At 45.0% G+C, this 25,214-nt stretch overlaps 1 protein-coding gene across 1 annotated transcript in view; it reads left to right on the forward strand.

Moving 5' to 3' along the window:
• Positions 1-1,248: 1,248 nt before the first annotated feature.
• Positions 1,249-25,214, forward strand: part of SLC6A2 (solute carrier family 6 member 2) — a 59,249-nt gene continuing 35,283 nt past the window's right edge. Inside the window, exons 1-2 of the mRNA XM_081016583.1 lie at positions 1,249-1,352; positions 1,960-2,269. Coding sequence (XP_080872709.1) covers positions 1,966-2,269 — 304 coding nt within the window. The 5' untranslated portion in view covers positions 1,249-1,352; positions 1,960-1,965. The remainder of the gene's footprint in view (positions 1,353-1,959; positions 2,270-25,214) is intronic.

The raw sequence follows: 25,214 nt of genomic DNA on the forward strand, positions 1-25,214 counted from the left end.
TGTCCATGCTTGCCCCCTGGGTAGATCACTTAAGTCAGGGGTCGGCAAGGTTTATCTCGCCTGGGCTGGTTCACTCCAGCGGAGATCCCTCTGTGGGCCGGATTGTGCGCATGTGTGAGCAAGCGCGCCCACGATTACTGGCATCTGCGCAGGTGCAATTTCCAGCACCGTGGAAGTGAGTTCCCGCGCTGCGCCGCACCAGTTTAGTGCAGTGTGTGAGGACTCGCAGAGCGGGCGGCTTGGTTCGGGGACAGCTCGTGGGCCAGTTAAATGACCCTTGTGGTCCATGGGCCTTAGGTTTCCTACCCCTGACTTAAGTGCTGCTAATGCAGCGGTTTGACTTAATCCATTGTCTCTCGAGACAGACAGATGCCAACAACAGTTACTATGTTTGCTTTGTGTGTGTGTAAGCTGCCCTGAGAATATTTTTCTTTTTATTTCTGCAATTAAAGGGCAGCATAAACATTTTTAAAGTAACCACAGGCAAACAAATAAACACACAAGGCATGCATGGATGGCCCTATCCCAAGACTGGCAGTGTTGCATTGTAAACTGTGACTCTTGGGAACAGCAATGCTGATTTCTCTCCATAGAGATGCCGCCCTTCTTCCACAATTTCCTAACTGTGCCGTTACTTGAGGATCGAGCATTTGCTCCAAATGGAGCAAATGGAGCAGCGATTCTGAAATAGTAATTATCATAATTATTTATTGATTGGTCACTTTTAAAAAAGTAACTCAAAAGCAACTTACAAAAATAGCACATACCATAAAACCAGCATAAAACCAAAACAAAGTAAAAGCTAAAGACACTTTCGAATTTATGAAAAGGCAGGACAAAATCATCCCACTCCCTGAAGGAGGCCACAGGTAATTTAAAACCAAAGACCTGTCGGCACCCACAGCCCCGGGCACCCATGGTCATGGGGCCAAGTTGGCACTCCTGCTTCCAAGTGTTGCTGGATGTCAACTACTATCCTGACCATTGACCATGCTGGCTGGGGCTGATGGGAGTTGGAGTCCAACCACAGCTGGAGGGCTGCAGGTGCCCCATCCCTGATCTAGAAGAAGTGTGCAGTAAGAAGTGTGCAGAAGTGTGTGGGCTGGGACTGGGAGGCAACGAGATATCCTTGAGCAACGGGGGCGGGGGGGAATCTCGTCTGAAGGCAAGAGTAGGCAGTCCGAATTGTGTCTATTAATCGATGTCCACGATTCTAGAATCCACGCTGAACATTCTATCTGTGTGCCTAAAGAATCTCTCTCTCTGGCACTTAGCTTAGGTGAGCAATATGAGCAACATCCCTTTCCTCCCCTCTCCGCCTCGACGTGCGACTATGCGCCTTGGGTAAAGCGGTGAGTCCCCATTTGAGGGTGGGAAGCTAACAGAGGCGGGAGAGTTACTCCGAATCCCAGGAGTACCGTTGCCTTGTGCCCTTCCGTGGCCATCTGCTTGGTGCGGAGCAGGGATGGGCGACAAGGAGGAGGGTCCGCTCCGTTGGCGAGAAGAAGAAGGCGCAGACGGTGCACGGCGGCGCCGCCTGGAATCAGGGGCCGGTTTAGTTTGGCCCCCGAGGTGGAGGAGGCGAGCTAGGGTTTTGCTTTTTGTTTTTAATTAATAATAAAAAAACTGGGGAAGGGTGTCAGGAAAGCGAATCGCTGCTTTTTCCATTTTTCCTCACACACCCGCCTCATTTGCATGCCCTCCTCCCTCACCGCCTCCTTTCTCCGAGGCGCGTTTTTGCGCTGCGCTCTTGGAGAGCCCTCGCCAAGAGCGCCCTTGCGCGCTCCGGGGGAGAAGACGAAGGGGGCGCTTCCGTTCGCTCCCACTTCTTGCCAGTCTGCCTCGCCTCCCACTCGCGCTTCGCCCCTCCGCTCTCCCACGCTGAGCTTCTCTTTCTCTCTCGGTGTGTGTGTGTGTCTTTCCCCCTCCCTCTTTCTCTCTCCTCTTGGACGTCTCAAGGCGACAATGACCAAGTCCCTGAGCCAGCCCGAGCAGAGGGACTCGGCGGTGGCGCCCTTGCGGGACTGCTCTGACCCGCCACTCCAAAAGAAGGACGTGGAGCTTCTCCTGGTGAAAGAGCAGAACGGCGTACAGTACACCAGCAGCAACCTTCTAGAGACCCGCAGCCCGCGCTACAGTCCCACCGCCGCGGAGCCTGAGCGGGAGACGTGGGGCAAGAAGATCGACTTCCTCCTCTCGGTCATCGGGTTCTCGGTAGATCTGGCCAACGTGTGGAGATTTCCCTATCTCTGCTATAAAAACGGAGGAGGTAAGAGAAGTCTCTTCTCTCTCTCTCTCTCTCTCTCTCTCTCTCTCTCTCTCACACACACACACACACACACACACTTGTACACATACGATCTTCTCTTCTGCATCTTTGTGTTTCTCCATAGCATAACCGATCTGACTAGCCTGTGGAAGTTTTACGCGAATGGTTAGGAGAAGGTTTGGGGTTCCGGAGCCAGGGAGTGGAAGGCAGCTTCTTGTCCCACTGTGCCCTCCTGCGATGCACACGAAGGCCCATAGCAAGTCTCATGCTCCCACCCTCAGTTCCTACCAGGAGAAGGGAAGTAGCAGCGACCTACCTTCTAGGGTTGTTGTGAGGGTGGCCGTAGTAAAGAACATGGGGGCACCCTGATCTGAAACACGGTTGCTTACTTAGACGACAACAAACAAGCCTCGAGTTCTTCTATTTGCTTATCCTTCACACCTCTTCCTTTCCCTTCTTCCAAACAGTGTCAAGGAAGTAAACACCACCACCTCCTCTTTCTTAAAAAAAAATTATATTAAGTGACAGGGTTGGCTTGGGATCTTCTAGAACTTCACTGGATGAGTAGAAATTTGAATCCAGCACATCATGCTCCTTGTACTACTGCTAACTGTGCATTTTAAACTGTATTCTAACTTATATTTTAATCAACTGTTTTTTTTGTGTGTGTTTTAATGTTGTTACTGTATTTATATTCAGTGTTAGCTGCCTTGAGCCGGGGAGGGCGGTGTATAAATAAAAATTTATTATTATTTATTATAGGATCTAACCTTGACAGTCCCAGTTGATGCGTGTTTTACTTGAAAGGTGCAAGGGGTTACGACTTGAAAGTGTCATCCTATGCCTGTTTACTCAGAAGTGAGACCCGCTAAGTTCGATGAAGCTCAGCAACATAGTAGTGATTCCCACTGAGTCTTACCCCACTGATAAGTGTGTTAAGGACTACAGCTTGTGTTTAGGATTGCAGTATGGAACTCTTTGCAGATTAAAGGGGAGTGTACTGGGAGCAGTTGGTGGAAAGGGCAAGCTGTTTTAAGCACTTCTGTTTTCCTTGACTATGAAAGAGGGAGCTGAGTTACAAACTGACTATGACGAACATTTCTATACAGATCCAGGACTTTAAAATTTCCCAGCATCTTGGGGCTGATTCATTCAATGCACTCTAGTCAGTGTCTCATTGCCTGATGACTCTGAATGGGTGATCTGCTGTGCTTTCAAAGAGAATTGTGTTTTTTGGGTCATGAAACAAATACTCAGATTGCTTTTGATGATCGTTATATTAATGATTACATTTTTATCCCTTCCTTCCTCCAAGGAGCTCAATACAGTGTAGAGAGGTCTATTCTCCTTTGTTCACACAACAACCCTGTGAGGTGGGTTAGGCTGAGTGAGTGATCAGCCCAAGCTTAACCAGTATGTTAAGTAGGATTTGAACCCAGATCCACTACTTTTGCATAGCCATCACTTGGGGTGCAACAATCCTCTAGTGATTGTTGTAGTAGTAAAGGTAAAGGGACCCTTGACCATTAGGTCCAGTCGTGGCTGACTCTGGGGTTGCGGCGCTCATCTTGCTTTATTGGCCGAGGGAGCCGGCGTACAGCTTCCAGGTCATGTGGCCAACATGACTAAGCCACTTCTGGCAAACCAGAGTAGTGCACGGAAACGCCGTTTACCTTCCCATCAGAGCGGTACCTATTTATTTACTTGCACTTTGACATGCTTTCAAACTGCTAGGTTGACAGGAGCAGGGACCGAGCAACGGGAGCTCACCCCGTCGCAGGTATTCGAACCACCAACCTTCTGATCGGCAAGTCCTAGGCTCTGTAGTTTAACCCACAGCACCACCCGCGTCCCTGATTGATGTGGTAGATCTATCCTAAAGAAAATACAGAAGGGCTGCTAAATCAGAACTTTGTTTTTGTGAAATAGGTGTGCACCCATGCACCCATCCACCCTGGCTGTCCCAGAGAAGCTTGACTTATTTTGAGAGTGGATCAAATCCAGTCACCCAGTGATCAGTGTAGGGCTGTGTACAGAAATTACTACCCCAGGGGCTCCTAAAATGTGGTCTGCCAAATCACCAGTGGTGCACAAGCTTCATGCATGTGGCCTGTGGTGTGTCTCTAAAAAACAATTGCCATTTGAATTCTATAGAATTCTATTGGATTTGAATTGCAATGCAATCCAATACTATATAGAAGATAAACGGGGAATAAAAATGCAAATTAAAATCTAATACAGGGCATTGCAATTGCTACAACAGGTAGAATATATATATATTCCAAGTGGTCTGCCAAGACCCTTGACAATTTGCAGGTGGTCTGGTGTGTGTATGTGCAGATTTGGGAACCCCTGGCCTATCCAAACTTTTCCGCCTTGCTGTATTTAAATTTGGATGAACTTCTTGTGATTTCCAAGCTTCTCTGACACACATAGAAAGGGGTTTGCTGGATCACATCAAGGACCCATCTAGCCCACCCTCCTCCTTCCCACGTCATTCCCCTGCTGGACCCTCTCAGCAACTGGTGTTCAGTACATGCTGCGTCTTAATTCCAATTAGCCATCAGGGCTAATAGCTGTGGCTCACCCAACAGCTCATGCACCCATTTGTTCACCACTGCTGGACCAGCCCTGTAATTTAAGATTCCATTTGCATGGCTTTGTATCTGTGGCTGCATACACACCATACATGGAAAACACATCTGCCAGCCTCCTGGCTAATAATCCTGGGAACTGTAGTTTGCCCCTCACAGAGCTACACTTCACAGCACCCTCAAGAAACCATAGTTCTCATGGGGTTTTTTGGTGACGTTTTTCTTGTGGGGTGCTTTAAATGTGTTGTGTGTGTGCAGTCTGTTTCAGGGACATGCCTCCCTGCTGCCATTCCACTTGAACAAGAACTCCCCTTCAGTGCAGAAACTGCAGGGAACCATGAGGACTAGGCGGTTGTGCAGAGTTGCATGATTTGACAGCTGTGCAAATTTGTCACAGCGCAACCAGGTGCAGAGCAACGAATTAAGACAGTTCAGATTTCATCCAGTCAACAGATAAAAGGGATAAAGGCAGGGTTGGATTTAGGTTTCATGAGGCCCTAAGCTACTGAAGGTAATGGGGCCCTTTATATGTCCAGCTGTCTTTTGTCAAAAACAAATTGTCACTGTTTTTGTGTGTTGAATATATGCTATATGGTTATTTATGGACCTAATAGGTATTTAAAGCCATTTGCACAAAACAAAATATGTATTTTATCAAAGTAATTGTTGAACTGAAATACAATTAAGAAGTATATTAATAGTGAAATAATTATTAAGCTCTAACTTAAAATGATTTTTTTATTCATAACAAACTTAATAATGCAAACACATTGGCATTTGGCAATAACAAAAGTTCCTTTAGAAACACAGTTTACAAAGACTCATAATGAGCAAACCAGGGATATTTTAGGGAGCAGGCTAGCAGGCGGGGCCCATTACTTACATCATAGGAGCCTACACAACACAAAACACTGTTGCTGTTTGTAGGTTTTATTTTATTTCTTTTTTGTCTTATATTCTGGAAACGTAGATCCAGGTTTTTTTTCCTTAAAATTTTTGGGGGGCCCTCAAGAGAGTGGGGCCCTAAGCTATAGCTTGTTTAGCTTATACGTAAATCTGGCACTGGATAAAGGTGCTTCTCCTTAAGGAGAGGAGCTGTTGCTCAGTGGTAGAGCTTCTGCCTTGTATTCCAAAGGTCCCAGGTTCAGTCCACAACATTTCCAGGTAGGGCTGGGTATGTGCCTTGTCTGAAGCCCCAGAGAACTGCTGCCAGTCAGAGTAGGTGATGCTCAGCAAGATAGTTCAAGGGACTGGTTTATATAAGGCTGTGTACACACAGGAGGCCCAGTCCTTCTAGTGTCTGTCTACTTGGACTTGCTTTTGACAACAAGATGCCTTCTGCATGCTTGCTGGAGTAACTCCATCTTTGGGAATCTGCCAGTTCCATGCTGGAGGAACAGAGAGCATGGCAAACAGATGGAGAACTTTTGGCAAGACTGGGGTAGACGTTTGGCTACAAGGGAACCAGCAACAGAAGACACAGCGATGATATGATGCCTGGACCACTTGGTTGCCAGATTATAAAACAGTAGCTAAACATACTTCTTGCTTTTCAATAAATGATTTTTATTGAGTTTTAGTCAACATGCAATAAACACAGAGCAATATAGGCAATATAGGGACGCGGGTGGCGCTGTGGGTTAAACCACAGAGCCTAGGACTTGCCGATCAGAAGGTCGGCAGTTCGAATCCCCGCGACAGGGTGAGCTCCCGTTGCTCGGTCCCTGCTCCTGCCAACCTAGCAGTTCGAAAGCACATCAAAGTGCAAGTAGATAAATAGGTACTGCTCTGGCGGGAAGGTAAACAGCATTTCCGTGCGCTGCTCTCGTTTGCCAGAAGCAGCTTAGTCATGCTGGCCACATGACCCGGAAGCTGTACGCCAGCTCCCTTGGCCAATAAAGTGAGATGAGCGCCGCAACCCCAGAGTCGGCCACGACTGGACCTAATGGTCAGGAGTCCCTTTACCTTTACCTTTAATATAGGCAAAGTATGTTAAAGGAATGTCTGCAACAGGATTTGGAGTGGTATTGCAAAAGTTCATAGCACAGAATACCTGTAGCCGTGCGCGCTGATTCAGAGTGGACCAATATAAGCAGAAGTTCTCAAGCAGAAGGTAGACTTTTTAGATATGCCCTGCACAATGTAAGCTGACTCACTGAAAGTTGCAGCAGAAAATAGAACTCAAAGGGGACAGGTGAATGTGCATTCCCCATAGCTTGGTGGGAGAGCATCTGCTTTGCATGCAGAAGGTCCCAGGTTCAATCCCCAGTATCTCTGAGTAGGGCTTGGAAATGCTGGATGGACCTAATGGAGCTAGATGAGTCAATGAGCTAAATGGGCCTGCTTTTGCAAACCTTTACAATAATGTTTTATATAGTGAGTTTCGATATGTATAAATTAGAATTGCAAGGGATGGAACTAGCCTCCTAGAGCTTATGTTTTAGGGCCCAGAAAACAGTTTCCAGTCAGAAAACTTGCTTTGTTCAAGTTTACTTACACTTGCTTATGTTTCTGGTTACAAATGCAAGATAATGTTCACGTTCTGAAACTGAAGAGTGTTTGGCACATTTGTCATGTGCCATTCACACAAGGAGGACATCACTTGCTTGCCCTGCATATGATTCCTGTGCATTTGATGTCTGATGGCCGAACTTGTGAACTGACTTGGCTGAAAAGCTTTGCGTTTGAGATCATGGGGTGATAGGAACTTTCGATTTGTTCTCTTTCTTTCTTTCTCTCTCACACACATGTACCACATAACTTTATGTAACCATTGACAGGTGATGGACACCCATATCTGAACCAGTTATATGTGGTTCAGAACCCTCAGGCCATAATCTTGTCCACATATTACAAACAATGCATGAGCAGTCTGTGTACCTCTGCACAAAATAATTGATCTGTATACTCGTACAGTTATTCACATGCAATGTGCAACTGGTGTACAATTTCTATACCTTTATACACAGTAGTTGAGCTGTACAAATCAGCAAGTGTACACTCTTCCACACAAATGTGTATGTAGGGTCAGCATGTACCTGTATTCAGTGCAACATGTATCAACAAGCCAATAAATAAATATATTTCCCAAGTTAAGTGATATGCATGGACACCCAAACCAGCCATAGGCATTAGAATGATTATTCCCTCATCTAGATAGTTGTGGTTATCCCTACAAATCCTCTGGTGACTTGCTCTGACAACCCCACACCTAAGCAAGCCCTGGGCCCACTGTCATTTTGAAGTTGCAGATATATCAGATTAAAGCGCTCTACCAGCCAGCCCATGAATTTAGGTCTTTCATTTTCATGCACAAACGCCAGATGCTTTAACTTCAATCACCTGGGTTTAAAAGATTTGGCCCGATTCCCCAAGTAGTAGCATAAGGATATTTAAACACACACACACACACACACAAATCATTTCCTGCATTCTGGGGCTTTGTTCTCTGGTGATTTATTTATTTATCATTTGCCCTGGGAAGGTCATGGATGAGAGTTCTGGCACAGTGCGTCCTTTGTGCAGATGGCTTATCTCTACTGGCTCTTGCAGTAATTCTCCCCAAAGCATGACAAAGGTGAATGTGAAAGTCCATTTTCTTTGTAAAGGGAAGACATTATGGGCTGTCTGGCCTATGCAGGGCCAGTGTTGGGAGCTGGCACTGCTGGGAACCTATCAGGGCCTTCGCACCAGAAGCAGCCGTGCTGCTGACTAAGGATAGCAAAACACATTTTTTCTGCTCTGCCCTGTATTCATTGCATGCAGCGTGGTTTCCATTCTGCTGCAGTTCATCTTCCACCAAAGCCAACCTTTTTCATATCAGTGTCTGCTGCAGAAAAATTGTGCAACTTATGTACTTTATGTAATTCGTGACATTGTTCCACCCTGTTCATTTCAGGGCAAAGGAAACACAATGCAAAGGGAGGACTGTAATCAATTACATATGGTTTTGCAAACTGAAATCAACAACAATGGCAAACGTAAATTGCATTCACATGTTTGATATTAGTTCCGGGCATCGGGTAGCATTCAATGTTAGGGTGGCACAGAGCATACCCACTGAAGTTAATGAGCATTATGATTGCCGTATTTACTCAAATGCAGTGCTTTTTTTCTTTTAAAAATGTTTAGGGGTACTCTCATTTTCCTACTCATATTGAAATACTGCCCCTCAATGAGGCCAATGTTTAGATTCATGAAATGTTTAGGGGTATGCGTACCCCTGTGTCCCCCCTGAAAAAAAGCACTGCTCAAATGCAATGCGCACCTTTTTTGGCCAAATTACGTCACGGAAATTAGGGTGTGCATTAAATTTGATGGTGCATTAGATTCGATTGCAAGCTTGAAAAACACCCTCTGACTTGGCAAATACTTTTTTGGTTTCAAGGTTTTGAAAAGAGAGGTGTGCATTAGATTCAATGGCACATAAGATTTGTGTAAATATGGGAATTCCATAAGGTCTACTCTGAGTAGGACTAGTGTTGCATACCACCCATAGAATAGCGTATCATGAGCATTTGCAGTTTTCACTCCCTTTTTGTTTTCATCTGAATTCTCTGAGATCCCTACAGCCTCACTTGTGTTGCTTCTCATCTTTATCCTTCCTCTTTGCAAGTCTGTGAGTTGGAAGAAGTTCGAGGCGGAGAAGTTTGCTCTCTCTTGGGTTGTAGTGTGGAGAGTACAAGCAATTTAATTTTTATTATTATTATTTCTTTCTTTCTTTGCTCAAGGAACCCCAAAATATGGAGCAAATACTGAGTTGCCTCTCCGCCTAGACTGGGAATAATTTAATGCTAATGGTGCACTAGATGGTCTTTGAGCAACTGTGAATCTTTCATGCTCCAAAATGCATGCAAATCTTAACAAGGATGCTCCTGCTCCACAAGATTTTAAGCTGAGACGCATGGTCAGCGGCGCTGGATGGTGCAGCTCTTTCTAGACTGTCCCAGTTCGAATTTCAAATGGGGAACTACATATTTCAATGCACTCCATGTAATAATGTGATACAGAACATTACAGTATAGCAAAATAGGGGTGGGGTAAAAGGTCAACCCGAGGGTCACATTCCCTCCTGGGCAACCTTCCAGGGGCCACATGTCAGCGTGTCCTTGGACTCTGATAACACCTCCTGCTTCCCTGGATGGAGGTTATAGCAGTGAGTGTGTGTAGAAACTAGCCTCCTGTACAAAGGTTAGAATTTACATTTGTTGCTGCGTCCACTTGTCTCTGGCTCTGCCGATCTCTGAGATATGGAGCTCAGAAGTTTGCCCAGAAATGAATATGGCCTTTGGGATGAACAGGGTTCCCCATTCTTGGGATGGGGGTGATCTGAATTGCTCACCCAGGCACACACTTATGGGTGTCCATACATCATATGTGCCTATCTTTCTCTGCCTTGATACTGTGTGTGTGTGTGTGTGTGTGTGTGTGTGTGTGTGTGTGTATGTGTATGCATATATATATATATATATATATGCAAAGCACTCTGGCAAATCACAAAGCCATTCACGACATGTGTCAAAAGCCTTCCTATTGTTCCACGATCATTCTATTGTTCGTTGGTTGGTACTCTGCTCTGCTGGCATGTGTGTAATACGGGGAATCTTTTTTGCTACTGGAGAGCTATTCTTAGCTGATGGAAATAAGAGCCCAATCTACGCCTGCTGTGTCTTGAACCGCTTCCTGTAGAAACCGCATGCCGCACACTAGTCGAACGGCAAACTACTGGGGGAAAGAGCAGTTTGGAGAGCTCCTTTTGGAGCTCCTCATAATCTCATTTTTCCTCAGACCACCCTGATCAATTTGGTGCCACCAGGAAACTTGGCTGTTTTGCTACTTGCCCCTAACTCCAGGGCATTTATGAAAAAGTTACAAAGCACAGGTTCCAGAAGTGATTCCTTGAGGGGGGTGGGGATCCTACTTTTTACATCCCTTCATTGTAAAACAAAAGTAACAACAACTCTGTATATTTATTCTGACTTTCTGCTTCCTTGGAACTTTGGAAGGGAGGTCCGACAGCTCGCCTGTCAATCATCTGACATAGTTATGACATGTGCATTATCCTGCCCACCTGTTGAAGTCCTTTGCTCAGTATTTGATAAGTGCTCAACTGCCAGCTGGTTGTTGGGCACTTGGAAAGTGCAGTGCAAGGTGTTTTGCAAACCATATGCCCAGTGCTTGGGAAGTGCAAGGACTGGGAAAAACTGCAGCCTCATGGGACACATTTGGCCTGCAAGTTGTAGGTTCTCCATTCTCGCTTTCTGCCTATAATATATATGCTCTCATTTGAAACCAAGAACTCCATCTTACCCATCTTGGTTTGGAGGCTTCTAGCATTAGCATATAAATGCTTTCAGTATTTACAGTGTTTTTCTCTCCAAAAGTCTTTGGCATGTTCACTTTGTTCTATGGTGCTTTGAACTCCTCGAATTGCTGTCATGTCCCCCTTGTGCACGCTGATTCCCTAGTTCTACACCACTCCCATTTGCACCATCCTAAACAATTTAACCCTCATCCCTTGCGGATGATTTACCCTGAACTGGAGACTCATCATCTACTGTCAGTTTTCTGAAAGTTGCTCTGCCAGAATTTTGGCTGTCATGTCCAACAATCTGTTTCCATTCTGGTTCACACAGAGCCCTTCTTCTTTGTATAGTCCTGGCTTGTCCCAAAATGCTCTCCAGCACCTACCAGATCCAGGCATCTTTTCCTGACACCAGTGTCATGGCTACCAGCCATGATGGCTAAGCTCTGTCTCAGGGTGGCCCAACTTTTCATGCCAAGTGGGCCACAATAATACTTTGACACAGAACCCACAGGTGCACACTGCCTTATTGCACCGGTGTGTGTGTGTTAATGAACACTTTCCCCAGCCCTTGCACTGCCTTCCCAAAGCTGGGAAAGCACTAACTAGGCTTTGGGAAGGAGGCAGGAGGACTCTTGAACCCTGCTATAGCCCCGTGTCTCTTTCCCAAAGCCCAGCACCATGCTTGAGGGCAGGGCCGTCTTAAGCATAGCCGGCACCATGGTGCAAAGATCCCTCCGGCGTCCCTTCAAAACAAGGGAGGGGGCAGTGGAAAATGTCCTCTGCCTCCCCCACTGCCCCAATCCCCGGCGTGGTGGCCGTGATCAAGCAGGAAAACGTGCTGGAGGACATGCTCTCTGGCGTCAGGGCACCCGAAAAGGCAGCCTAGGAAGGCTGCACACTGCCTTTTGCCAGGAAGCAGAAGGAGGACAATGACTGGGAGCAAGGCTGTCTTTAGCAGATGCAGAGGCTTGGGATCCTAAGCCTCTGTGGGGATCGCTCTCCTTCTGCAGAGGCTTGGGAGGGAAGCTGCACGCCCTCCAGGCATATAGTTGGTGGGGCGCAGCTGGCGGGCGTGCTGGGAAAGGGGAGGCTGCCGGTAAAGCCGCACAGCTCCCCCACTCACGAGGGCGCTCCTGAGAGGCCGGCGCCCTGGTGCAACAAACCACTAAGACCAATGGGAAAGACGGCTCTGCTTGAGGGCTGGGCTGGGGTTGTCAAATGTTGCCAAGGGCCACCAAAAAAGGCCTTGGGGGCCGCACATTGGACCACCTTGCTGTATCTCCATGTGCTTCTGAATACCAGTCATTGAAAACCACAGGGGAGAGTACTCTTGTGTTCAGGTCCTGCTTGCATATTTCTCCTCAAGCACCTGGTTGACCACTGTGAGAACAGGATAATGGACTAGACGGGCCATTGCCCCAATCCAGCAGGACTCGTCTTATGTTCTTATATCCAGGTGGGGCTAGGACAAAGCTTACCTGAATGAAAGCCTGGAGAGCCACAGCCTGTCGTTGTAGACAATACTGAGCTAGGTGGCCAATGGCATGACTCAGTATAAGGCAGCTTCCTTTGTTTCACTAGGCACATGCCCACAACCTCTATCCATCAGGGACATTCTGTACAATACATCCGGCAATCTACCAGCATACTTCTCATTGCTGTTTATTGAGATAATTTTATTTGGTGCCTGGGTCATGAAATGGTGAGGTGAGGATAGTCTGCCCCGGCCTTATCTCACTGGTGCACTGAACTCACACAGCTGCCCAACTCACGTGTTTCCTTGGCGTGCGGATTAGGGCCCGAAATGCTTCTTCGAGTGGGGCTCTCCTCTTGCTCACAGAGCTGTGATCAAAGGTTCCCTGGTGATTTTCTATAGAATGAAGAAAATGCTGCCTAAGAAGGGGGGGGGGGAGGGAATCATTAGCAGTGTGGGAGGATTCACTCTTCTGTTATGTGTTCAGTCCCTTTCATTTGGGGGAGCCTCAAATATATATATTATTTTCTTCAGGCCACAAGGTGGAGCCATGTAACTTTAAAATAATAATTAACGTACAACGTATATAAATGTATATGCTACATATTACCAGCTCCTGAAGAAGTCAAGTAGATATTTTCAGAAGTCTTTCTTTATTTTTATTTTTTGTAGTACGAAATCTTTGGTACACATTTTCCCAACCTGGCGCCTTCTAAATATTTGGACTACTCAGTGGTGCTGGCTGAGACTGAAGGGTTGTAGCCCCAATCATCTTGAAGGCACCAGTTTGAGAAAGTCCTCTCTGGAATCGTAAACTTGTACTTTACAGGCTGGGAATAGGACAAATCTGCTGAGCAGTTTTAAACACCAGCCATCTAGATTAAATGATCTGTACATCACTGTGGGTTAAACTACAGAGCCTAGGACTTGCCGATCAGAAGGTCGGCGGTTCGAATCCCCACAACGGGATGAGCTGCCGTTGCTCGGTCCCTGCTCCTGCCAACCTAGCAGTTCGAAAGCACGTCAAGTGCCAGTAGATAAATAGGTACCGCTCCAGCGGGAAGGTAAACGGCATTTCCGTGCGCTGCTCTGGTTCGCCAGAAGCAGCTTAGTCATGCTGGCCACATGACCTGGAAGCTGTACGCCGGCTCCCTCGGCCAATAAAGCGAGATGAGCGCCGCAACCCCAGAGTCAGCCACAACTGGACCTAATGGTCAGGGGTCCCTTTACCTTTATCTTACACCATATTTAGCTGGTCAGATCTTCACGTGTACCACAGAATGAAATCTCCCTGATCCCGTAGAGCTGAATTTCAGCCTTCGGTTCAAGGCAAATGATGCAACTCCTGTGCTGAAGCTAAGCAGGTCTTGTTCTGTGTCTGATGCTACTTGGGAAAGCCATGAAAGAAGAAATGTGGATAACAGGTTTGTGAATAAACACAATCCAATTAGCAAACTTGAGATTGGAGTTCTCTTCAGTTTTCAGTGTTGTATTACTTTCAGAGTAAAAACAGGGGTGTGGAGCCTTTTCCCCTTCCCTCAGAAGTAACTTTCTGAGGACTGAATGCCCATGATAGGTGGGGCTGGAGCCCAAAGGTGGGCAGGGCCAGAAGTAATAAGTAGGCAGAGCAACAAGTGTGACTCTCTAGCCCTTTCAGAGAGACCCAGGTTTAAAAAGGCTGCAACATTTGAGACTTTTTAGTTTAGAGAAAATGCAAGTAAGAGGTAATACAATAGATGTATTGTGGTAAAACTGGATGGAGAAAAGTTCCTCTCTCACAGCATCAGAGCTCATGGACATGCAATGAAACTGAATGTTGGAAGATTCAGGACGGATAAAAGAAAGCTTTTCTTCAACCAACACAGAGCTAAACTGAGTCACTGGACCTGTGGCTGCTCCTCCAGACATAAAGGACAGCAGATCTGACCTGGTGTTTGTTTTTGTTGTTGTTTTATTTGGAGTAGCTTCTGCTGAAGTAAACGCTTGCGAAGTTTGGAGCTATGCAGAATGCTTTGTTTTCATAAGCAGCATAGATGCTTCTTTTATCCAGTGAACAATTTTTGTATCATTCAGAGAATGGATACCTGTTTTCTATGCAGAGAAAAACAGATTCAGTTAAATCTCATTTTCTGTTGTATCATTTTATACTTTACATATTGTTGTAACAAGCACCCGCTCCCCTCTGGATGAAATTGCAGAGCAAGAACTATTTCTTAAAAGGTTGTGAAATCTTGAAAGCAGAATTTCCACCTTTACAGGGCACTATGTATTTTTAATTTGGAAGAGAAACAGACTGTTTAAAAAAAACAACAACTGAGGTTTATGAGCACTGTTACAAGATGTGAAAGTGTGTGTGCCGGGTGGCGGCGGCGGGGTATAATTTCTCCCTTACAGTGTCTCATCTTGCACACTTGAGCTTTTCAGGATAAGACTTGTAAATGAACACTTTGATGTCAAATAACAGTCACATGGTTTGGAATAACAAGGGTAGGAAGTGCTCTGTCAAAGCATTCGGAAGAGATTGCAGGATCAAAAGGGAGCAGCTGGATGTGATTTGCATCTCTGCAGGACTTTTTTTGCCAACATTGGGAATCACAGCTCTTCCTGGGGGTGGAGAGGTCAGCCGTGGCTGAAGGAACTGAAATATTACACTGAGATCATTAGTTGCACGGCTGTGTAAACCTTCCTACGAGCACCTTAAGGTGGGTGTCCAAAGAGGTTCACTGTTGCCACAGATCAAAGCTGAGGGACACCTTGAAGCTCCCATCTTTGAACTATATCTATACTTGAAATCCGTTATGATCTCCGGTTGTGTACCTGCTACAGCTTCATGGGTTGCTTATTTCACAAGATCTGTATACTGCTTGAATGAAAGAAAACAACAGTGTTTTACATAAATAATAAAACAAAACAAACATCACTAAAAAAAAGAGAGAGTTAAAAATGACTTTAACCATTCCAAAAAAGATTGAAATCAACGATAAGCTAAAAACCAGACTAAAGTGCATGTCTGCTAGTGTTTCACATGTCTGGAGAAACTTGCCTAAACAAAAATGGTTTAGCAGATGCAGAAAAGAGTACAATGAGTTTCATGGTGTGAATGCTGCCATATGGTGTTCTTAGAAATGTGGAAGTGGCTGAGTGGAGATATATAGGGTAAAGTGATTTCTCAGGTCAAGAATATAGGAGAAATTTGATTTAGTTTGCCTTTAAAGGTGGACCTCCCTATTTTGCACTTTCCATGACAATACACATAATGAAAGACAGTCATCTTTTGAAATTCACAGTTTTCGGAATTTGGCAATGCATTTCTCTAGTCAAGTCATGTGTTCAGAAAACGGATAAAGTAGGGTAAAGTCTGCATACAAATGCATATGTAAGTGAACATAAAAAAATGAATTCTATTAGGGGGAATGGCTTTACAAAAATGTGTATGTTGTGACTCTTCAGTTTAAGGGATGCATCCTATTTCAGCCATCACTTACTTAGACAGTGTCAGGGAGACTTGAATCGAGGCTTCAGCAATGCCTCCCGTCCAGTTTGAAACCATTCCAGATGCTGCAAATGCACTAGCAGTTTTATTGCTGCACCACTAGGAGATGCATTTGAGGGGCAGCAGCGTGACATCCTTGTTCCAGAGGGGCACTGGTACCATGGGCTCATCTTGCCAACGTATTCTAGGGCCTGCATTCCATGCAAATGCTTTTCTTGCTTAGAGTCCTCTAAGACCTGCTGCCTCTGCGTAAGGCTTAGTCTAAGGCTGGTGCTTGCTGAAGCAACATCAACATCTGGAGGGCCACAGGCTCTTTATCTGTGTTATGATGCAAGCCCTCACTTTCTCATTGGCAGGGGTGGGAAAATGGTCTTCTGAGAAAGGGTTGCAGCATTTGGGGCTTTTATAATTGAGGGGGAAAGGGTGGGGCATGATAGAGGTGTATGAAATTCTGCATGACATGGAAGAAATGGATAGTTTTTATTTTTCTCTAGTTAGAAACCCATTGGGGAATTCGCAGACTGACAATGCACTAAGGTAGTACTTCTTCACGTATTGCTTGGTGAAGTGCCTGTGCTTTTTTATAGAAAAAAAAGGCTCTAGAACTACCCCCCCTCCCCTGCCTTGCTCCCGTCTCGCTCTTAGCCCCCTGCTCTTAACCCCTTCCATGGCGGGCTGCTGCTGTGATCACAGACATCAATATCTGATCATGGTGGTGGCAGCAGGTTTCTTGGTGGGAGGGAGAGGCGGGCAGAGGGAGTGGGCAGGGGCTTCCAAGTCAGAGCCAACCAGCCTCTAGGGGGGAGAGAGAAGGGGAGCCAGGAACGAGAGGGAGATAGAGAAAGCAGGGGAAGTGGGTGTGTGTGTGTGGAGGGGAGGACAAGGGGATGATTTAACCTAGAGCAGAACATCTCACAAGTACCTCTTGGGGAGAAAACCAAACCATAATAAATAAGGAGGGAGGGAGGTGGCAGTAAAGCAGAATGAGGCGGTGGCGGGTGGAAAACTCAGACAGCAGTGGTAGTGGTGGTTCAAATCTCTCGGAAAGGCTGGCCCAGCGGCTGCTGAAGGGACAGGCAGAGATAGATTTTTTTACATATGTATATATAGTGCACTTCTTTTTTTGGGGGGGGGGGAGGTGCCGGAACTGTGCTCCGGTGCGCTCTGCCTCAAAAAAAAGTACTGCCCTTAGCCTAAGGTTACCAATATTTTTTTTTCAATGAATTCGGGGACACGTTTCAACTTCAATGGATTTTGTATGGGGACTGATTTGTAAATCCGGGGACTGTCCTCAGGAAACGGGGACATCTGGTAACCTTACCTTAGCCACAGAGAACATAGGAAGTCTGTGGGAATGTTCTGGGGTGCAGGAGAGGATATATTGTGAGATTATATCCTAATCCAATTTGTGCTAACAAATTCCCAAAATATCAGCAGAGTTTATGACATTCCCCTTTAAGTTCGCAACGGTAACGTCTGCACAGGTTCGCTAGAACCTCTATAATAATTACCGTATTTTTCTCTCCATAAGACGCACCAGACCATAAGACGCACCTAGTTTTTGGAGGAGGGAAACAAGAAAAAAATTATTCTGAATCCCAGAATCCAGAACAGCAAGAACGATCACTGCGCAGCAAAAGCAGCATTCCCTCTTGCTGTTCTGGTTTCTGGGATAGCTGCGCAGCCTGCATTCGCTCCATAAGACGCACACACATTTCCCCTTACTTTTTAGGAGGAAAAAAGTGAGTCTTATAGAGCAAAAAATACGGTACTCTGGTAATTTCCCCTTTGTTCCCTCTTAAAATACAAGACACGACACAATCTTTATAAAAGTATAAAAGAGTTTACTCGCATTCTGTTCACAATATGATCCCAGAAGGCAGACAGCTTAAAAAGGTTACATACATTCAGAATCTATCTTGTAGCAAAATAGTCCTTATCTCCTCTCTTGGCTGAGAGCCAAGAGGGCATGCTTAGATGTTTCCTCATCGAAGGAAGATGGCAGAGAGAGAGAATGGCTGGCTGCCCTGTGCTTTTATCATTTACCTGCACAGGTGAGGCCACACCCACCTCTGGTCACATGCGGAGGAAGTCCGTCCCCAGGAAGTTTACCTGCTTGCTAGACAGACATCCCTCCCCATGTTCTAACATGTACACTCTAGGAATGTTGTCATTGACTGCTCCTGCGTTTTACATCCCACATACCCCTTCTCAGGCAATACAACATACACAAAACATAAACAACTTTATTCAACCACCCAGAGTCCCAGCTTGACACGTAGATTCTGGAAACTCTCTCTTGGTAGGGGTTTCATCAGGATGTCAGCAGTCATCTCTTGGGTGCTGCAGTAGGATAGTTCCACTAGTCCATCCTGGATCATCTGGCGTATGTAGTGGTATTTAACCCCAATGTGTTTTGTTCTGCCCAGGAACTTCTCACTCTGCATCAGCTTCAGGCAACTTTGATTGTCCTCTAGCAAGCTGACAGGCCCTTTTCTCACCAACCCAAAGTCCTTTATGAGTTGATCAAGCCAGGCAATCTCTCTGCAGGCTTCTGTTGCTGCAACGTATTCTGATTCTGTGGAAGATAATGCTACACAGCTCTGTTTATAACTGCCCCATGCAACAGGTCCATCACCAAACATAAAAACATGACCACTTGTTGATTTATAATCAGCATTATCCCCAGCCCAATCCGCATCAGTATACCCAACCAACTTAGGGTCTCTGATGGTTGGTAACCTTAATTTGCAATTCATGGTAACCTTCAAATATCGCACCACCCTCTTTACACCTACCCAATCATGCTCAGTGGGAGAATTCACTTTTCTGCTAAGAATCCCCACAGCATTAGCTAAGTCAGGTCTACATGTGGTAACTAAATACAAAAGTTTACCAATTGCCGACCTGTAGTCATTGTTGTCTGGCAACTGCTTCAAATCCTGCTGATTCTTCAGGAAGTCAGTAGCCATCGGTGTAGCAACTGGATGTGCGTCTTGCATCTGCATGTGCTCAATCAGCTTGTGGATCTTCTGTCTTTGGCTGAGAAGAAATGAGCCATCCTCTTCTCTTTCCACCTGGATCCCGAGGTAGTACTGGACATCTCCTAGCTCCTTGACTTCCACCTCTTTGCTAAGGTGTTTTACTATCTGTGTATAGTCTTTCTCACTTGCTGTGGCAATAATCAGGTCATCAACAAATGCTAAGATATATGAGAATTGTCCATTATTTGACTTACTGTACAAGCACTTGCCAGCGTCGCCTTGCTTGTACCCAAGTTGCTTCAGCATTTTATGCAACTTCTGGTTCCAGGCTCTAGCAGCCTGCTTAAGTCCATAAAGTCATTTCTGGAGTTTGCACACTAAATGTGCCTCATGTGGTTTCACAAAACCTTTGGGCTGTTTCATGTAAATTTCCTCAGAAATCTGCCCATGTAGAAAAGCAGTAGCAATGTCTATGTGTGTCACTCTCATTTTCTTGGAGGCTGCAATGCTTAAAAGCATTCTTACGCTGCTGTACCTCATGGTTGGTGCAAAAACTTCATCATAGTCTTCACCAAAACGCTGTGAAAATCCCTGTGCTACAAGTCTAGCTTTGTAGTGCTGCACTTCTCCTTCTGACCCCTTCTTAACCTTGAAAACCCATTTACTGCCAATGGCCTTCTTACCGGGAGGCAGCTCAGTGAGTGTCCAGGTCTTGTTCTGATGCAGTGCATCCATCTCCTCCTGCGCGGCCTTCCTCCAGAGACTGGCTTCTGCAGCTGGCATCTCCTGTATCTCTTCCCAAGTGGAAGGTTCCTGTGGAAACGCCGACCCTGCAAAGTAGGACAACCGTAATGGTGGGACACCTCTGTTGGTTCTGGACGAGCACCTGACCTCTGGTTCTGTGACCGCATCAGCTTCCTCATCCTCCTCCAACGCAGGCATGTCCCCATCTGAGTCCTCCTCTTCGTCTCTGGTGCCGCCAGGGTTCTGGTCCTCTGCGTCTTCTGGTGCGTCGCCTGTAGGGGGCGCTGCAACACTCGAAGGCAGATTATTACTTTGTGGGGTCTCAAAAGGGAAATATACGAACTCTTGAGTCCTTTCTGACTCATCTGAAGAACCCACAACAGTGTTCTTAGTGTCTACTTTTCCATATTCATCAACATAAACCGCATGGTATGCATTTGTCTTACCAGTTTGTAAGTCCATAATTCTGTATCCTTTGCCTCCAGAGGCGTATCCCACAAGGATACCTGCTTTTGCCCTGGAGTCAAGCTTGTGTCTGTGTTCCTTGGGCAAGTGGAAGTAAAACGGACTTCCAAACACACGTATGTGCGACAGATTGGGAGCTTTCCCATGCCAAAGTTCAAATGGTGTGCGCTCTGCACCTTTAGTTGGCAGCCTATTCTGCAAATAGACTGACGTGTATACTCCTTCGGCCCACAGCTTCTGTGGCAAACATGCATCCTTTAGCATGCACCTTGTCATATCCATAATGGACCTAAATTTTCTCTCAGCTATGGCATTCTGCTGTGGTGTGTAAGGAATTGTGGTTACGTGTGCAATTCCTTCCTTGGCCAGGAGAGCCTGCATTTCATTTGAGCAGTACTCACCTCCATTGTCGCTCATTAGCACAGCTGGAGCTCTCTGGAATTTGTTCTTGACCATGGCAATGTATTCCTGGAGCTTGCCCACTGTCTCACTCTTCTCTTTGAGGAAATATACAACACAAAATCTTGAAAAGTCATCCAGAAATATTAAAATATATCTATTCTTTCCCAGTGAGGGAACATTCATGGGTCCACATATGTCAGTGTGCACTATGTCAAGCACTTTGTTGCTTCTTTGTTCTGCACAATGTGGAAATGAAGGTTTTACAGCCTTCTCAGTAATATAGCTTATGCACTTTGCTGGAGCTTTGTTGCTCTGCTTTACCTGCAAACCTCTAACAAGATCTCTTTTCTGTAGATCCAGAATGACGTTGGTATCCCTATGTCCAAGCCTTCTGTGCCATAGGTCCAGATCTGCTTCATCCTTCTGGCTGGAATGTGCCACTTTTGCAGACTGGTTCTCTGAAAGATCAAGCTCATATACACCATTTATTAGCTTTGCTTGAGCAACCACTTTGCCATTTTTAGTCACTTTGCATTCTCCATTTCCAAATGTAATCTGGAAACCTTTCTTGTCCAATGTGGACACGCTGATTAAATTGCAGCTCAGCTCTGGAACATACAAAACTCTAGAGATTGTGTTCTCAATGCATTCATTGTTTATATTGCATTTCAGACTCATGGAACCTGCACCTTTTGCTTTAACAATGTTGCCATCTGCAATCTCAATTTCAGATCCTTCTTCATCATTTATCTCATTAATCTCATTAAAACAGTCCTTTTTATATGAAAAATGCAAACTGGCACCTGAATCTAAAATCCATTTATTACGTTTATTTTCATGATTCTGGACAGCTAAATTCCTTTCTTGCAGTAGCCATGTGCATTCACATTTCCCCTTCTTTTCCCCTTTTGGCTGAAAGGGGTGGGGTTTCTTTGCTTTAGGAGCCCTGCAATTCTTTGCAATGTGTCCTTCTTTGTTACAATTGAAACAAATCACTTTCTTAGGCATCTCTTTGGACTTTGTAAATTGCCTAGATGCATAACTGCTGTCCTTGATTTTAGCATTTCTCACTGGAGATTCAGCTCTATCTATGCATTCTTCTTTTAAATAACCAATCAAGTCTTTAAAGGTCAGACCTTGTCTATGGTCCATCAAACTTACAAAAGCGCTAAAGCGTGGTCCAAGTGATGATAACAAAAATGCTATCTTTGTATCTTCATCAAAAGCTTTGGGAGTCAGATCAATTCTTTGAATAATCTCAGTAAACTTGTTGATGTGCTCTGTGAATTCCTCTTTTGAATTCATCCTCAATCTGGTTAATTTGCAGACCAAGTTTCTGAAGCAGTTTATGCTAGATTCTCCATACACGCGCTCAATATCTCTTAAGATTTGAGACGCATCATCTATACTATTTATTAATGATAGCTGCTCATCATGAAGTCCACTCAAAATTATGTGTCTAGCTTCGCTGTTCATGCGTTTCCAAGCACTTATCTTGGCTAAAGCTTCCTCAGTTGTTCCTGTAGGTTGAGGGTTTAAAGCTTCCAAAATGTGCTTATAATCTAAGCATGCTATCAAGCGCTGCTTCCAGTGTATGAAATTGTGTTCATTCAGCACAGGCATTCCTAGCTTTGCATCACTATCAAAAGCTGCTCTAGCCATCTTAAAATCCAAAAAATTGAAAATTCTTCAAAATTTCAAAATTTCTCAAACTTTTAAAATCAAAATCTCAAAAATCTCAAAATACAAAACAATTCTTCACTGCCTTGGGTCACTGTGAACTCTGAGGGAAGGGGGGGTTGCTTAATCCCCACTGCACAATGGAACAAAGGACCATGTGCTTACCAGGAAGTTAACTCAGAAAAATACTACTCAACTCAAAATCACAATCCAACACAATCCTAAAAAAAAACCAACGCAGAAATATGCAATACTGGGCCCATAACCCTTTGTGGGAATGTTCTGGGGTGCAGGAGAGGATATATTGTGAGATTATATCCTAATCCAACTTGTGCTAACAAGTTCCCAAAATATCAGCAGAGTTTATGACATTTCCCTTTAAGTTCGCAACGGTAGAACCTCTATAATAATTACTCTGGTAATTTCCCCTTTGTTCCCTCTTAAAATACAAGACACGACACAGTCTTTATAAAAGTATAAAAGAGTTTACTCACATTCTGTTCACAATATGATCCCAGAAGGCAGACAGCTTAAAAAGGTTACATACATTCAGAATCTATCTTGTAGCAAGATAGTCCTTATCTCCTCTCTTGGCTGAGAGCCAAGAGGGCATGCTTAGATGTTTCCTCATCGAAGGAAAATGGCAGAGAGAGAATGGCTGGCTGCCCTGTGCTTTTATCATTTACCTGCACAGGTGAGGCCACACCCACCTCTGGTCACATGCGGAGGAAGTCCGTCCCCAGGAAGTTTACCTGCTTGCTAGACAGACATCCCTCCCCATGTTCTAACATGTACACTCTAGGAATGTTGTCATTGACTGCTCCTGCGTTTTACATCCCACAAAGTCATCCTGTACTGAGCCACACTATTGATCCTTCTGCTTCTATACTGTCAACGCTAACTAGATCAGGGGCTGTCCAGGGTTTCAGTCCGAGTTGTTCCCCCCCTCCCAGTCCAACCTGGAGATGCCCGTGATCGATCTTGAGAGCTTCTGCATGAAAAGCAGATTCTCTACTCTTGAGCTGTGTGACAACCCTTCTCCTGCTACAACCTTGGAAGGCAGAGGCACTTTCTGCTTCAGTTGCTTGGCTGCAGAAACACCACTTGTGAATTAAAACACGGTTGATTGTGGCACAGTGATAAGAGCCTTAAGTGTAATCTTGAGACGTTCGTGTTTTTTGTTTGATCCTGCTCTGGGCAGAATTTTCAATCATCTACCTCCTATTGGCTTCTGCATTAATCCTCTTGAAAGACACACGTAGCTTATTTCAGATGTTTTAAAGCACTTTTCTTCACCTTAGTGTGCAGTGGCTCTCAGTGATCCTTCTCCTCTCTGCCCCTCTTGACCCTTTTCTAAGAAGCTGTTTTCTCTTTCCTCTCTAGAATGTGCTCCTTTCAGAATGGTTGTCTGGAAGCTTGTTTGCTTATTTGGGTTTTTTCACTCTGACAATCAAGGAGGAGTGAGCTAAAAAAAAGAAAGTATTAAAACATTTTGAAGATCAGAAAGAAAGAAAGAAAGAAAGAAAGAGTGAAAGAAAGAAATGCCTTTGCAAATCCAATACTTGACACTGCCTCTCTCCAGCAGTTGCTACAGCTGAAGTGTTGGACACATTAAAGTAGCAATCCAGTCTTAAAGGGATTTATATGCGAAATTTGGTGGAATCCAAAATGACTGATTTTTGTTCACATCAGATCACGTCTTGCATATTTTAATTTATTTGTTTAAAAGCATTGCTTGACAGCTTTAATATGTTAAAAATCTCTTAAGTGGGTGTATTCTTTACACTGATTTATTTATTCAGCCTATCATTAATTTATTGATTACCTTCCTTCACCCTAAAGTCCCAGGATGGGTTTACAGCATTAAATACTACATAAAAGCAATTTAAAACAGCTGTGCCCCACCCTTGCTCCAGAAGGTTACCAGGCCACCAAACCTATTAATAATAATAATAATAATAATAATAATAATAATAATAATATATTAAGCATTATAAAAGCAGTTAAAAACAAACTCTCAACCAGTGATTTCAGGGTTGCCAGGCATGGTATTGTTCTGAGCTTATAGTGTGACAGAAAAGATTTTTGGAAGATGCTCTTTTGAAATATCAATCCTCTGGTTACCAGTATCTCAGAGGGGCCTTGGGGTGGGGGTTGTTGTTGTTGGGCTTCTTTGTTTTGTACCGCAGTGTCTATCAACTCCCCAAATGGATGCATGCAATCTGCCTGATTCTTATTTTATTTGATCTTGAACATCCCCCATTAACGCTTGTTACACTTTGATATTTAAATTAGCTGTGTCCTGATGAGAGAATGCATTTGCTTTCCCAGAGAGACTGTATCGCGGAGATGGATTTACTCAGCCAAGTGTTGTAGCTATTGCTGTATACACACACACACACACATATTAAAACATTATATTATATCACACATCTGGAATGTTGCTCAGTGCATTGAACACTGTCCAGCCACACAAAGCTTAGCAAATGGGCAGTTGAAAAGTTGGGGGGGGGGGAGACAATGCGAGGTTCTGTGTCTGCAGTGGGAAATGGTGTGGGATGTGGGGAGGGAATCCACGCTCAGCTATACAGCTGCAAACAACATTTTAAGTGTGTTTTAAGTGCATTATTAAGGGACGCGGGTGGCACTGTGGGTTAAGCCACAGAGCCTAGGACTTGCCGATCAGAAGGTTGGCGGTTCGAATCCCTCGACGGGGTAAGCTCCTGTTGTTCGGTCCCTGCTCCTGCCAACCTAGCAGTTTGAAAGCACAAAAGTGCAAGTTGATAAATAGGTACCACTCCG

This window comes from Podarcis pityusensis (genome assembly GCF_964106645.2).
Source record: "Podarcis pityusensis genome assembly, chromosome: 8".
Taxonomy (NCBI): domain Eukaryota; kingdom Metazoa; phylum Chordata; class Lepidosauria; order Squamata; family Lacertidae; genus Podarcis; species Podarcis pityusensis.